At 44.4% G+C, this 15860-nt stretch overlaps 1 protein-coding gene across 1 annotated transcript in view; it reads left to right on the top strand.

Moving 5' to 3' along the window:
* LOC119413682 (cullin-9) overlaps window positions 1–15860 on the top strand; it is a 91733-nt gene that overhangs the window by 20604 nt on the left and 55269 nt on the right. The window contains exons 7-13 of the mRNA XM_037680739.1: window positions 257–443; window positions 521–745; window positions 13931–14129; window positions 14390–14591; window positions 14657–14847; window positions 14918–15114; window positions 15383–15531. Coding sequence (XP_037536667.1) covers window positions 257–443; window positions 521–745; window positions 13931–14129; window positions 14390–14591; window positions 14657–14847; window positions 14918–15114; window positions 15383–15531 — 1350 coding nt within the window. The remainder of the gene's footprint in view (window positions 1–256; window positions 444–520; window positions 746–13930; window positions 14130–14389; window positions 14592–14656; window positions 14848–14917; window positions 15115–15382; window positions 15532–15860) is intronic.

The following is a 15860-nucleotide window of genomic DNA, read 5'->3' as shown; positions in this document are numbered from 1 at the left end:
CATTTGTCTTAATGGTTACAGACAGCTGTCTTAATGGTTACAGACAGTTTGACTGTTGATGACAGTTGTCCGATTGTTCTAGGCTGTTCCATCAATAGATGCTGAAAACTGTCACAGACAGTTTGCTAAATGTTGTAGACGGTTGTTACTGTGAAAGCATTTATGGACAGTTCTGTTATTGTACATGCTCTCTCATTCTGAAGATTGTAACAAACCCCAGCATGTCCAGCTCACTCAGTCTGTCCTTTCTGTCCAGGAGATGGAGCTGGACGGCTTGTCCCTTATCTGTCTGTCTGTCCCCGGAAATGTGGCCAAGAAGCTGCTGCACTATCTGAAGCAGAAGCTCTCGTCATCATGTCTTAGCGATCTGCTGTGCTGTCATGCCTTTTCAAAATACTACCTGAAGAGAGGAGGAGGAAGTCTGGAGGATGAAGAGCTGCTGGGTGAGGACATTTACAGGTCATGTTAGAGCAGTTCTGTGTCCTCAGGACGTCCAGCCTTACTGTAGTTTGATTTTCAGCTGAAAGCTCTCTGGGTTCATCCAGTCTTGGAGGAGGTGGAGGAGGATCTCAGAGCTTCTCCTCTTCATCTTCTGCCTCCACCTCTTCTTCATCAGCAATGGGGTCTGTCTCCAAGAAGGCTAAGAAGGAGCTTCCTGTGGACTTGAGCTGCACAGAGACGGAAAGCGAGCTTCCCTCAGAGGATGACAGCAAATACCCTGACGATCTGGAAGACAAAATGAAAGGTCAGATCTGTTTTCTGATTCAGACCTTCAGTCTGGGGCCTGGAGTTAAAAATATACCATACCATACCATTTTATTTAAAGAGCACTTAAAACCATGACAAGGCCAACCAAAGTGCTGTACAGACAGGAAAACGGGCAACACACAAAGCAATATACAAAATGAGGTAAATCAGAATATAGACATAAAAACGATGCAGATAATAAATGACGACTGTAGGATTAACTGCCCTCAGATCGTTTAATTTTTATGAGTAATTTTATTTTGAAGGGGCACCACTGGCTTCCGGTTCTGAAGCCAGAAAGTATTAATTTATTCAATCAGACTCAAGTTTAATGCTCTAGTGAATTCTGTTCGTATTAAAAAAAAAGAGTCATATATAATAACGCTTTGAGTCAAAGTACAATTTTTGTGAGATTTATTATCAATTTTGGTGAATATAAGTGATCAAACTGTGAATACAGCTGTAGAATGAAATGATGGCTTTACTTTGATCACAACAAGAGGTTATGGAGTTATCTTTTTAACTTTAATATGGTGAATTATGAGGTTACAAAGCAGAGTAAATTATCATCTATAAAGTTAGCTAAATTAAGTGTTTTGGCTAGATGTGATTTGTCAATTTAGGAGAACTTAATTCTAATTAATAATGATGAAATTTTTTTACTATACAACTTCTTATCTGGGACATGAGACACCAGTAGTGAAAATCTGAGCAGCTTTTTCCTACCGATTGGAAGGTGGTCTGCAATTCAACCGCCCGGAGGGTCACCAGAACTCTTGAGATGAATTATAGTGTCGAAGGTGGGATTTCCCTCGCCACTGGAAATCAGCTGAAATCTAGAGTCGAAAGTTGGCTCCCGAGGGGGGTCAGTTGATGAGCTACCAGAGGGCTACGTTTTCTCCTTCTGGTGGCAAAGATCTTCTGGCAATAAATATCCAATTGTTTGACCTTACTTCTTCAAAAGCTTCTTCCAGACTGCTCTCAGCCAAAATGTCAGAAATAAATTTCTTTGACTTAGAGGGTGTTACAAGGTGATGGTCGAGCCAATCACGACAGAAGGGTGGACCTTCTTTCAAGTCACTGTTGAACTTTAATAACCTTAATAAAAATATTAAATGGCTAATTTACTCTGCTTTGGCAAATTCTCAATATAACAGAATAATCAAACTTCTAAGCAGCTTTTTACTCATCCATAAACATTTTCATTAGAACTTATGCACAGTTTTAACTTCTGAACACCAGTTTTATATCAACTTCCTTTATGCATGATTACTCGATTATTCGCGTTGTATCTCGGTGCAATGCCAATAAAGTTTATTCGGATTCTGATTACCGAGTATTGAGCTTAGAAAGTAAGTGAACTTAGCCATTTTTACAGCAAAACATTAAATTGTGTTCAGGAGAACGCAGAAATTTAACTTGTTAAAGAAATGATTTCTACCGTGAGATGGATAGAAGAGTCCTTGAAAACAATGGGGTCTTTCTCACACTCTAAGACTGGAGGATGAATTCTCCATTTTCGGAAGAGATAAGCGTACGTTTTTGATGTTATATTTCACAGGACAGATGGAAAAGTTCTCATACAAAAGGGCCTTTCAGCTTTGCTGAAATCCTAATACCAGGTGTGCACTTAATTACAATAACAGGTTTTTGTTATTCATCTTATATGATAACATGTGATTCACATATGGTCCAGCTTTGGAAATGGAGAGTCATTCTTAAATTCAAAGTATCAAAAGAATAAAAGTTAATGATAGAAAAACCTTGATGTGTCCCTACACGACTAACCAGTGTGGAGCATACAGGTTCAAAACACAGATCATCTGTTGTTGAAAGCTACCGAATAGTAGTGGGTTTTTAAACGGGACTTGAAAACCAAGAGGGAAGGGGCCTGTCTGACAAGCAGAGGCAACTCATTCCAAAGTCTTGGGCCTGCTGCAGAGAAGGCCCTGTCACCTCTGAGCTTAAGACGAGTTCCTGGAACTGTGAGGAGCAACTGGTCCGCTGACCTCAGGGAACATGGTGGGGCATACGGTTGTAGCAGATCAGAGAGATGGGGTGGGGGGGGGAACTGTTAAGCAATTTGTAAACATACAGGAGTATTTTGAACTAGATTCGAAGGTGAACCGGTAGCCAGTGCAGTGAGGCCAAAACTGGAGTAATGTGCTCTCTTTTGCCTGTACTGGTTAAAAATCGGGCTGCTGCATTCTGGACCAGTTGTAGTCGTGCTATGGAGGTCTGACTGATACCAAACAGGAGCGAATTGCAGTAATCAAGCCTAGATGTAATGAATGCGTGTATTACTGTCTCCAGGTTATTTTTGGATAATATGGGCTTCAGTTTAGACAGCCGCCTCAGTTGGAAGAAGCATGATTTTACAATCATGTTTACATGATTGTTAAGCTTCAGGGAAGGGTCCATTATCAGTCCCAGATTAGTGACTCTTTGTTTTTCTGACAGGGTTAGAGCAGAAAGGTCGATGCAGTGGTTTGTGATCGTGTCGTTGTGAGGGAACAGCATGACTTCAGACTTATTTTCATTACAACTTAAGAAATTTAAAGCCATCCAGTCCCTGATGTCAGCCATGCAGTCGAGCAGAGGTTGAATAGAGCATGTACCATTGAGTCTTAGGGGGAAGTAGATTTGACAGTCATCGGCATAGAAGTGAAAGGGCATGTTGTGTTTCTGGAAAATAGCACCAAGTGGCAGCAGGTATAAAGAGAATAGGAGGGGACCCAGGATGGACCCCTGCGGAACCCCCCATTTAAGCTCTGCCACTGCAGAACTAAAATCCTTGATGGAGACACAAAAGGATCTGTCAGCGAGGTAGGATCTGAACCAATTGAGGGCTGACCCTGTGTTGCCCACCCACTGCTCCAACCTAGCAATGAGGATCTCATGGTCAGTGGTGTCAAAGGCGGCTGTAAGGTCCAATAGGACAAGCAGCACAGAATCGCCAGTATCTGTGGATAAGAAAATGTCATTAAAAAACTTCGGTAGGGCAGTTTCAGTGTTATGGAGAGGTTTAATGCCAGATTGGAATAGCTCTAAGATGGCATGATCCTCCAGGAAGCACTTCAACTGGGACTCGACTATTTTCTCCAGTACTTTAGAAACAAATGGGTGTCTGGAGACAGGCCGGAAGTTTGATACGACTGAGGAGTCAAGGTTTGTTTGTTTCAGGAGAGGTTGGACAGCAGCATGTTTAAAGGTTTTTGGCACCACTCCAGTGGATAAACTGCTATTTACAATAGCAAGAATGGACAGACCTAGAGTAGGAAAAACCTCCTTTAGTAGTCGAGGGGGGACCACATCAAAGGGGGAACCAGAAGGTTTGAAGCTGCACATGACCTGCTCTAGAGAAGATAGAGTGATGGGTTCAAAATGGTCAAATATAGTTACAGATTGAGGTGGGATGGATGGGTCATGAGTTTGAGGGGAAATGAGAGCCCGGGTGGTCACAATTTTTTCCAGAAAGAAATGTAGGAAGTTGTCGCACAGCTCAGTCGAGGCTTCCAGAGGTGATGGTTCAGTGAGGTGGAGAACAGAGTTTAGGGTAGAAAAGAGGGCACGTGGGTTGTGAGAGTTTGAGGTAATGATATCAGAGAAGTATTTGGATTTAGCAGCTTTTACTGTTTTCTGATAACGGTGCCAACTCTCTTTTAAGTATTTGAAAAGAGACCTGCAGCCTGTCTTTCCTCCACTTTCGCTCCGCCCTCCTACATTGCTGCCTAACGGCCTTGGTGATTTCATTCAGCCAAGGTTCTGCACTGAGTTTTGATTTTTTTTAGTTTTAACAGGAACGACATGATTCAGAGTCTTTAAGCAGACAGAGTTGAACTGGGATGTCAGCTCCTCAGTGGTGGTGAGAAACACCGGGGGCTGAATTATCATTTCAGAGTTATAAGCATCTGTGAAACGTGCAGTGAAATGGTTAATGGCCAGGCTACTACGTGCAGGAACGCACGGCTTAGGAATTAGATGGGGGAGGGTGAACTCAAACCAGACTGGCATGTGGTCTGAAAAAACATTATCACCAATTTCAAGATTACTAACAGTCACATCACGAGTTAAAACGAGGTCCAGTGTATGTCCGTGCTCTTGGGTGGGACCGTTTACATGCTGCGTTAGATTAAATGAGTCCAATAAATCTAAAAAGTCCTTAACCAAGGGCTTCTCCTGACAGCACACATGCAAATTAAAGTCCCCAATAATGAAAACATGCTCATATTTTGGTGTGATTTCAGCCAAGAAATCAGAAAACTCATTTATGAAATCCTTAGATAGAGGTGGGCGGTAGACGAGTGCACATAAAGTCGAAGGCGAATGGCTGAGTTCAAAGACGCTCAGCTCAAAGCTGGGGCGGGAAACTGGGATGGGCAGTTAGTTGTTTACAGTCAAAAGTTGATTGAATATAGTTAATAATCCACCACCGCGCCGGCCTGATGGCCGCGATGAGTTAAAATACAGACAGTTCGGTGGCAATAATTCCGTCAAGGCGCTGGACTCACCCGGAGAAATCCAAGTTTCTGTGATGCAGAGAAAGTCCAAATCGTGCTCTTGAAAGTAATCCCTGAGGATAAAAGTTTTGTTGGTAACAGATCTTGCATTGACCAAACACATCCGGATACTGTCCAAAGTGGATCCAGCAGCGGTGGAGGGAGTGCGTTCCAGTGGCCGCAGATTTTCAATAACGGCCCCTCCAGGTCGGCCCATGCGCCGCACCAGCCAACAACTCCCGTTGTTTACCTTGTCCGGGCATGTGGGAAGCTGGCGATGGAAACCATGACCACCAGTTGGAGAGGAAGATGCAGCGCGCAGGGCTTTAAGCTTTACCAGCCGCCCAGCATATTTTCCCCGGCGTCTGGAGCGATATCTCTGGGCAGGCAGGTGAGGAGCGCAGCTGAGGTAAACGGGCACGTCCGCCAGCAGCGGGGAAGGGGGTCGGGGTCCAGCAGTACGCTCATAATGTTCCAAATAAGCGACATCGGTGCCAGAAAAACAAAGATCCAGAAGCTGTTGTCGGTCATACACAAGCAGCGAGTTTATGTCCCAGATGAAAAACGAACAAAACGCAAATAATCCGAACACCATCAGCAGGGGTGGATTGCAAGCCATGTACACGGGCGCCATCTTACCGGAAGTAAGTATACACATCTGACATCACACCCACCAAACTGTTGTTTTAAAATCAGAACCTCAAGCTGTTTTCAGTGACACAAATTGCTTTTTCATATTTTTTTTTTTTTTTACTTTTTATTAGTATTTTAACATATTAAATCAATAATTAACAAGAAACACCCAGACACCCTAACACCTACTTGTAAATGGACTGTACTTATACAGCGCCTTTCTATCTTATTTCAAGACACTCAAAGCGCTTTACACTACAATCTGTGTCCTCATTTACCCATTCATATAGCACTCTACTAGATCACTACAATGCTAATTGAACAAATCATTCTAAAGAGACTAATCAGTGCTTTTAGATCACATTCATACACTGATGGGACACACATCAGAGGCTATGAGGGGTTCAGTGTCTTGCCCAGGGACACTTTGACATGTGACTGCTGGTGGATTCGAACCCCCAACTCTTGCACTGGAGGACGACTGCTCTAACCACTCAGCCACAGCCGCCCAAACAAACAAATAAAAAAAAAAGAATTAAAACGAATAAAATCAGATAAAATAAACAAGATCTAGAGAAACGTATACATTAACTCGTTACTTCGCGATTTGACTTTCGTAGACTCGCTCTTTTGTGATTTTTCAAAGTGAAAGTGGACATGACACACAAGTGGCTGATTGATGAATGAGCCGCACGGCATGGATTGTTTGTTTTAAAATAAATTATTTTAAATTATTTAGCTCCTGCTGAATCATTAGGTGCAGGAGAAGCTCCCTCCTGCAGCCTGTCATGATCTCCGCTCTCTGCAGCTCTCTGCCACGCCCACATTTCTCCTGCTGCAGCTTTGTGAAGGTTAACTCTTTGCTGTCCAGATGAACTGATCGACTTTTGTTTTCCAACTTAAAATTCAAAGTATGTCACATCGTAAAATCGTCATAATCACAAAATATAAAAGTGTTAATCTATTTTTAATCACTTTAGAACTTCTATGTTCAGTTGTTTAAGTGTAATTGATCAAGAAGTACATTTTTGCTCCATGCTACAGAGCTTCTTGCAGGGTTAACCATTTGATGTCTTGCTGCACTTCTCTACAATTTAAATTTAAATGCTGTAATATTTTAAATAAACAGTCCATGCTGCATGGATTGTTTATTTAACATTAAGGATGCAAATCTCGTTGTCTGGTGATTCGATTCAATTCCTATTTTTGGTGTCGTGATTCGATTCAAAATCAATTTTTCGATTCAATTGAGGCCCAGAGCTTAAAGGACTATGGCTATACTCATAGAATCTGGTGTTACAGTACGTAACCAACATTCTATTTCGTATAGGCTTCGCACTTTAAGGCTGTCGCTAGTGGGTTAAAGGCGAAGCAGGATGTAGTCTATGCCTCACTGGGTCCATTCAGACACAATATAAAGCGCCCGCTTGCACCAAAAAACATTCCATCACTCAGCCTTCTGTGTGCGTAATTACGCACTGCGTAATTATGCGTTCCATGCACAGAAGCGCCCCGGAGAGAAAAGTTTTCGACAGGGGAAAAAAGGGGAAGGCTGAAAGCAGTCTTGCTGCTGAGAGTGGGAAAGAACAGTGGTTACAATTGTAACCGTGTAACAGTGAGCAGAGCAGATCAACAGCTCTTCAATATGAACTGATTAATAACAAATGAACTGATTAATCATCAAATGAACTGATTGGTAACAGTAGTCATGAACTGATTAGTAACAATAGGAAAAACAGCAGTCACAAACTTGTGGCTGATAATAAATATCTGTAGTGAACCTGGTCTGACCCTTATCTGACCCTGATGACCTCAAATCTACCAGATGGACAGAGACTGTTATTTTCATTGATCTGAATAAGTCTGAGCCATCTGATGACTTTCTTTCTTGAATTAATCAAGCAGAAAAGACAATCCTCTATAATCATTACTGTTTTACAAATGTTTGATAATCAAATTGTGTTCGTTCCATTCAATGCTTACAGGTTGAAAAAGAACTACTCATTTTTATTTTACATAAACAGTAAGTAATGATTTTTATTCCTCATTCAAAGAAGAAATCACCTTAATATGCATTTCTTGATTTTCTGTCTGAAATGAGCCAAGTCGTAAGTATGTGAAAGTTGAAGCTTCGGTCAACTAAATGTTTACTGAAAAAGGGATGTCATGTTTTACTATTTGGAAAGATACAACAGAGTGAGGCTCCAAAAAGTCTGCTTTTCTGCAATAATCTCTCTGTCAGTTGTTAAACAAATCTCATTCCCTGACCTCGACTTTTGATAATACCTTACGTCAAAAACCACACCTCTTTCTGGTACATCCACGAATCAGAAAGCTCTAAATTGAACCGGAAGTCGACCCATTTAAAATGTGGCAACTTTCCAGTTCAAGTTAGTTCTCAAGTAGTTCTAAAGTAGTTCTCAAGGAGTTCTCAAGGAGTTCTGAGGAGAATTGGTTAGAATTCATGGAGAATTCATGGAGAATGGTGAAGTGAATGGAAGAGAATTCGAGAATTCAGGATGATCCAGAGACGTTTTGGAATTATAATTTCTGTTTGAACGACCCACGCACGACTATCTAAGGATTTCAGCAGCTCTCAACGGAGACGCTGAAAGGTCTGGAGGATTCTCTATCGAGCTGATCTATCATCAACAAGGTAACGGTCTCTTCTTCGACTAAAGTGTACCGGAGGCGAGCTGAGATCTGATGAAGCGTGCACGTTCTGGTCAACAGATATTAATTCTCTCACATAGTTCTCTGTAAGATAATCTCCATTTCATCTTAAACTCTTCTCTCTCTCACAAAACCAGTACAGATATTTTAGAAATATCTGAAGCAAAGTCCTCGTTCACCGCCGCGTGATCGATGCTCATTTTCTGTGAAACTTGTCTGTTATTATTTTCATATTTTGCCAAATTAATGTAAATGTTTGATGTTAAACTTTGATTCTGAAAATAAATGACTCCATTCATTTTGATGGGTCAAAGGTAAATAACGTCTCTCGTTACATTTCTGTTGAATTCAATACACGACATTACACAGTCAGAAAGATGAGGAACTCGTGAAAAGTATGCATAAATATATACCACATATATTTGTCATACAACAAGTGACACGTACCACGTGACTCACTACATATCTCACACTGTAATTGCATGTAGTCAGATGTGAGTTTAAAGCAAAATTCCATGAAAACAGTAATATTCATTCTGTTAAAACACTAAGAACAGAATGGGCCATGGAAAAGGCCGAAACATCATGCAGATAGAAACGGATAAATGAACAAGGCGATGTCCAAGCGACCACCATACAAATGTCCTCCACTGTCATACCACTATGCAAAGCTGTCGAAGATGCAATTCTTCTGGTGGAATGAGCTCTGACAGTCTCTGGAGGCTCCAATCCTAATGCTCTGTAAGCCTCAGAAATAGCCTCACACAGCCAGTGTGAAAGACGCTGGGTGGATAATGGGCAACCTGCAAAGACGTCTCTATAATGCACAAAAAGACGCTGAGTCTGCCGCAGAGGAGCCGTGTGTGTTATGTAACATGCCAGCGCTCGCACAGGACAGAGGAGATGAAAAGATGCTTCTTTTGATTTGTGAGGGGGAGGATAAAACCCCTCCAATGTTATCATTCTCGATTTGAATGAACTTGTGATGTTTTTGGGCATGAAAGCTGGGTTTGGTCTCAGCGCAGCTGAGCTGCCATCAGCCTGAATCCTGAGGCATGATGGGGCAGCAGAGAGTGCAGCTAAATCGCTCACTCTCTTCGCTGATGTCAAAGCCAACAGCAGGGCTGTTTTAAGTGACAGGAATTGTGAGTGACACCTGATCTAAAGACTCAAAAGGAGCTTTGATCAGAGTTTGCAGAACCATTGTTAGGTTCCGCTGTGGAGCTAGTGGGCATGACACCGGTCTGTGTCTTCGTACACTTTTTAGAAAACGCTTCATCAGCGGATGATTAAAAACTGTTCTGTCACCGAAGCCTTCATGACAGGAGGAAATAGCTGCAGCATAAGTTTTAATTGTGCTGAACGCTAGATTTCTGTCCATCAGCTGCTGCAGAAAGGACAGCATGCCACCTAGTGGACATGAGATGACCTCTACACCTTTCTCCATGCACCAGCGCTGAAAAGCTGTCCACTTTGATGTGTACAGCGCTGTGGTGGAAGCGGCTTGTGAGTCTTAGATTGTGCGCACCACTTCCTGAGAGAGGCCAATCTTCTCTAAGTGGATCCGCTCAGCGGCCAGACCCAAAGGTGCTGGCCTATTTTTGGGTGACTCCTGATTGCTCCTCCCGCCTGGAGGAGAGCATCGTTCCTCCACGGCAGTTTCCACGGTCGATCCGATAACAGACGTTGCAGGTTTGGGAACCACGGGACACTTACGCGCTCAGGGGCTACAAGAATGGCTGACAGTTCTTCCTCCCGGACTCGGTTCAGAAACTATGGTATTAGAGGGACTGGAGGAAACGTGTAAAGGAACATTTTTGGCCTCGGGCTTTGGGCAAAAGTGTCCACTCCTAACGGTGGGTTGTCCGGTGGGCTCAGTGAGAACCATAATTGACACTGGGCGTTCTCCTGTGTGGTGAACAGATCCACTGCTGTTCGGCCAAATCTGCTCCAAATCCAAGAAATCAACTCGGGATGGAGACTCCAGTCCTCGTGGCGCGGACCGCCCCTGGACATTATGTCCGCCCCTCTGTTCAGGATGCCGGGGATGTACACTGCTCTGATGGAGAGCTGTTTTTTGTGTGCCCAACACAACAGCTGTCTCGCAATGTGTAACAGTTGGGCTGAGCGCACGTCCCCCTGCCGGTTTATGTAAGCTGCAGTCACTTTGTTGTCTGTGTGGATCAGAACATGTTGATTCCGCAACAGTGGAGCAAAATGCTAAATCACATTCCAAACTGTGAGACATTCCAAAATGTTTATATGAGCTGATGTGTGAGGTGGCCACAGTTCCCCCACCGCTTGAGACAGGCACGTTCCTCCCCAGCCTGACAGGGACGCGCCTGTGAAAACTGAGACGTGTGACATAGGTCTGCAGATAAGAACTCCCTCTGACAGAGTGAGAGGGTTTTCCCAGTGATTCAGGTCGGTTCCCACGGAGGGGGGCTCATAGATCATCCGCCTCTTCTGACATACCGGATCTATGCGCAGGCGAGCGAACCATCTCTGAAGATGTCTCATGTGGAGTAAGCCCAGTGGAACCACAGCGTGAGCTGACAACATCGTTCCCAAAAGTTTCATGATAGAGACGGCCGTTACTACTCTGCTGGGTTTTACGCGACAGAGCTCGTCCTTTAGAGCTTTGGCTCTCGGCTGTGATAAGCGAGATCTTATAGTGACTGAGTTTAGCTCCACTCCCAGATAAACGATCATCTGAGCCGGGAGAGTCGAACTCTTCTCCCAGTTTATGGCGAAACCCAGGTTTAACAGGTGTGACGTCAGCGATTTGGTTTGCGCAGCTTCTTCCTCTAGATCATTGTCATCCAGGCGGCGATGCGAGACGGGCAGACCGCAGAAGAGGCGCACAGGTTGAGGATGACGTCAGACGCTTTGCAGAGCGAGCTCCTCATCTCCTCAGGCAGGTCTGTGTCCTCCAGCCTTTTGGAGATGCTTTAGGTCAGCATGGCGACCTTGTTGTTTGCTGCGGCCGCCTGGAAAGCACACTGGTGGGCTGGATTGGAGAGCGACGTCACCATCTGGTTGTGTCTCTCTGGAGGGACAAGACGTTGGTCCAGCCTGGGCACTTTTGCTCCAAGTGCTTCCGCCAGGCTTGGCTCCAGGGGGGGGTACCGAGGGAAAGTTCCGCTCAGTAAATCCTTCCACTCTGGTGATGGGAGCGAATGTGGAGATGGGCGCCTTCAGCTTACCAGGTCCGGCTGCAGCCTTGTTCCAGTAGGACGTCACTGCTGGGAAACGAGGCCAGATGGGGTCAGGGCAGTGAGCCGGGGTGGAGCCAAACCTTCCCGCTAGATCATCTGATATGGGCGGAGCGAGGAGAGGGAGGGAAAGTCCCTTCGTATCAGCCGCCTCCTGGATTATGCCGGGCAGCTTCGAGAGGAGAGCACCAACGGCTGGGAGCGGTGTGTTCGCCGATGCGGAAAGGCCCGGCAGGGTGAGCATCTGCTCGGCCCCCCCTCTTCCAACACTACGCTCTCCAGGAGGGAATGAGCAGCGGGGCTGCTGCTGCTGACGTCGCGACTCTGCGTCAAAAAGGGCGATGGCGTTGTCCAACGAACAGTCCCCCATCATGGAGAGGCACTCCTCGATGTTAGCCTTGAACAAGGCTGCTCCCCTCTGCCTCTCCTTAGGAGGGAAGAGGTCACAGAGATGGCAGGAGGAGGCGAGGTTGGTGTGGCGGGGACCCAGACATCCTTCACAGATGTCGTGCCGGTTGAAACTCAGCATGTAGCCGGTTTTGCAGGACGGGCACAGGCGTATGGTGCTGGACATCGTTGTTCTTGTAAAAAACAGTGCTGGTTGCTTGCTGAAGAAAAATTTGAGCCGATTACCCGGTCTCATCGTAATTTATACGGACCGAGGGTGAGGCCCACACAGCAGGTGGGCGTGGACTAAAGTTTTCAGTGCTGCGCTGCGCGCGATGGGATAAAACCCACTAGCAACAGCCTTAAAGGGCGAGGCCTATATGAAATAAAACAATAATTTTAGGTTCTTTACTGTATCAAATATTTTTGCATCATGTTATATTTTTACCAAAGGATTACCTAAGAAAAAGGATTTACTTATGTAGGTAAACGTAGATGTTTTAAAACCTGTTAAAATACACCAGAATGCAGGAAATAGCAGCTACTTTATTCAAAAAGTTATGGTGGAGGACCCACAGACCTCACACCAATATGTCCCCCCTACAATAATTCTAATGCTAATACACACTGTGTTGTTCAAGCCAAGAGCCATTGTCAACACTAGGGGGCTAGGGCCCCTAAAAAGGGCTTCTAGAATCGCCCCTGGTGTGAAGAACTGAACTGAGAAAAATCAACTCTAAAATTTAACACAACAACATAATTGTACACATCATATCTTAAATCTAAAACTAAAACAATTATTATAATATATATGTAACCAGTCTTTCATATAAAAACTGGGATTTTTTACCGGAGAATGCCTTCACTCTAACAAGTTTGTTGTTGTACTGACATGGTTACAGCCGACAGTAACTATTTACACAAAGTGATGGTTATTCATGTTTTCCTCCATTTCAGTATCCAGCAGGACAACACAATATAAAAATAGGAATATTTTTACCGGAGAATGTGTGCACTTTAAACAGGTAGAGTTCGGTTGTTTTTTTACATTACAAACGGCAACAGATAATGAAGATTTTAACCTAAAAACCCACATAACAAAGCAGAGCATAATTTTTAAATTAAAGGGGACAAGGTAGAGAAAAATGTGCTGTTTGAGTTTATTTACTAACGGTAAACGAAGTCCGACTTGCCGCAGCTGCAGCTAAGACGTTTAAAGCAGCACAGCACCAGTCCGGTCACGTCCCGGTCACGTGAGTTATAATGAGGTTGACTCCGGTCCTGCCGGAATCCGGCCGGAATCACGTGACCCGCGGTACTCCCAAAAAAATGTCATCCTCTAGTCTCTGATACCACACAGCTGAATCAAATAAGGAGGTCATTAGCAGGACTATGGAGAACTTGACTGCAATGAGAAGCTAATACAGTCATATGATTCAGCTGTGTGGCATCAGAGACGCATCTAAAAATTGCAGGACTCCGGCCCTCGAGGCCTGGAGTTTGACACCCCTGCCTTAGATGAACTTGCATATTAGTTTTGGCAGAAGTGTTTTACGTTGAATACTCTTCCTGACACAACCCTCACCATTTATCTGGGCTTGGAACCAGAACAAGACTACACTGGCTTGTGCTCCCTAGTGGCTGGTTTAGTCATCTGGAATATGAACCAGTTCATTTTCTTAATAAAGCCACTCCAGCTCATCTAGATGTTTGTGTGTTTTCTACTTGCCATGTTTGTGGCATCCAGGATGTAACCTATGTCCTGTTTTTCTGCAGTGTTTAACAACCCACGGGTACATGGGAAGAAGACCTTCCTGGAGATGTTGGATGAAGTGGTGGACATTCTGAAAAAAGGGGGTTCAAGCTTGGACTCGGCTCAGCAGCTAGCTGCTGTCCTCTTCATAACCCGGCTGCTGGATAGGAGAAGCTCTCAGGACAAGAACTCCATGAGGAGCGACTCTGTTCTGACCATACGGTAAGAAACCATGAAATACAGTGTCCATCAGGCCGTATGGTAAGTTCAGACGTTAAACCTGACACACTCATGATTGATCATCTCTGATCAGAAGAATATCTGCAGTTCTTTCTCTGACAATTTTTTTGGTAAAGACATTTTCCTTTTAGTGTTTCTCTGTGGAGCTTCTCACCTTGTAGGGGCTTGTGGTTGTAGTGGCTTGTAGTTGGCTGTGGGACATCCTCACAGAAACACACTGACTCTGTTTTTGTCACCAACAGAGACAAAGTGCTGAAGATGCTGGTTGAGCTTCTTGGCTCATCCTGCACAGATGTGGTGGCCAGCACGCTGAGACTCATTCATATTCTTATGCTGAAGTACGAGTGGAGGGTGTCTTTCGCCACAGAGGGTGGGATTAAAGCCATCCTGTCCTGCATGCAGGAGTTTTCCTCCATGGTGCACATACAGCAGCTGGCGCTGGCGGTGAGAATTGATATGTGATGCTTTGATGTTTAGTGACATGATGATGACGCTCCTTTTCCTCCCAGACCCTGAAGGTCATCACTGGTGCCAGTAAACACGACCTGCGCAGCTTAGGCAGCTGCACCCCGCTCTCTGAGTCTGGGACACAAATGATGCTGGAGATATTTGCCAGCATTGGCTCAGCAACCCCAGAAGGCTCCAAAGGATTGCTGGCTGCCATTCCTGATGCCATTGACCTCATGCTGAAGACCAAAGGGTAAGTTCGTACCACAGTTTCATTTTCCTGTATCCAGCCATCTCACACTGACCACCCATCATTTCTGCAGCTGTATGCCATCAGTGAGGAATGGGCTGCTCGTCATCATCATGCTCATCTCCAACCACAAGAGCCTAGCTGAGCAGCTGGTGACCTGCGATGTCACCGCCGTCCTCAAAAAGTGTCTGACACTGTCCAGAGCTGAGACTATGCTTGCCATCATTGCCCTCAACCACATTTCTATGGTGCACAAACTGGAAACCAAAGGTACGCTTGTCAAACATGCCGAAATCAAAGCAAACAGGACAGCTGCTGAGAGCAGCACACCACACAAAACTGTCAAATGAGACAAAAATCCTGATACAATTTTTTAAAAATGACACAATAAACAACAAACATCTGAAGAAATACCCAACACTCTCATGACATGTCCTTCTGACCAGTTTACATATGCTGAGTTTTCTGATGAAGATTTTTAAAGATTCATGTTCTTGTTGAGATGTTGACATGTGCTGGCTTACATGTGTGGACACAGAGAGCCAGGAGCAGCTGGACTTCAAGGACACGGAGCTGCAAATGTTGGTGGTGAGTCTGAAAGAGCTAACGGTGACCAAGGAGGTGATCCAGACTCTGGAGCAGCTGCTGTGTGATGATACGTCACAGCTGGAGGAGGAGCGCAGCCAGGTACACACAACACAAACTGCCACATTCATGTAGTAACACATACAGTAACACAGACACATTCATGTAGTAAAACATACAGTAACACATTGACACCTTCATGTAGTAACACATACAGTAACTCACTGACACATTCATGTAATAACACGTACATTAACACACTGACACATTCATGTAATAACACATACATTAACACACTGACACATTCATGTAGTAACACATACAGTAACACACATTGACACACATTCATGTAGTAACACATACAGACACATTCATGTAGTAACACATACAGTAACTCACTGACACATTCATGTAGTAACACATACAGTAAC

The sequence above is a fragment of the Nematolebias whitei genome, chromosome 1 (genome assembly GCF_014905685.2).
Source record: "Nematolebias whitei isolate Nwh7 chromosome 1, NemWhi1, whole genome shotgun sequence".
In the NCBI taxonomy this organism is placed as follows: Eukaryota; Metazoa; Chordata; class Actinopteri; order Cyprinodontiformes; family Rivulidae; genus Nematolebias; species Nematolebias whitei.
The sequence above is the reverse complement of the archived record's forward strand: the minus strand, read 5'-3'. Positions and strand labels throughout refer to the sequence as shown.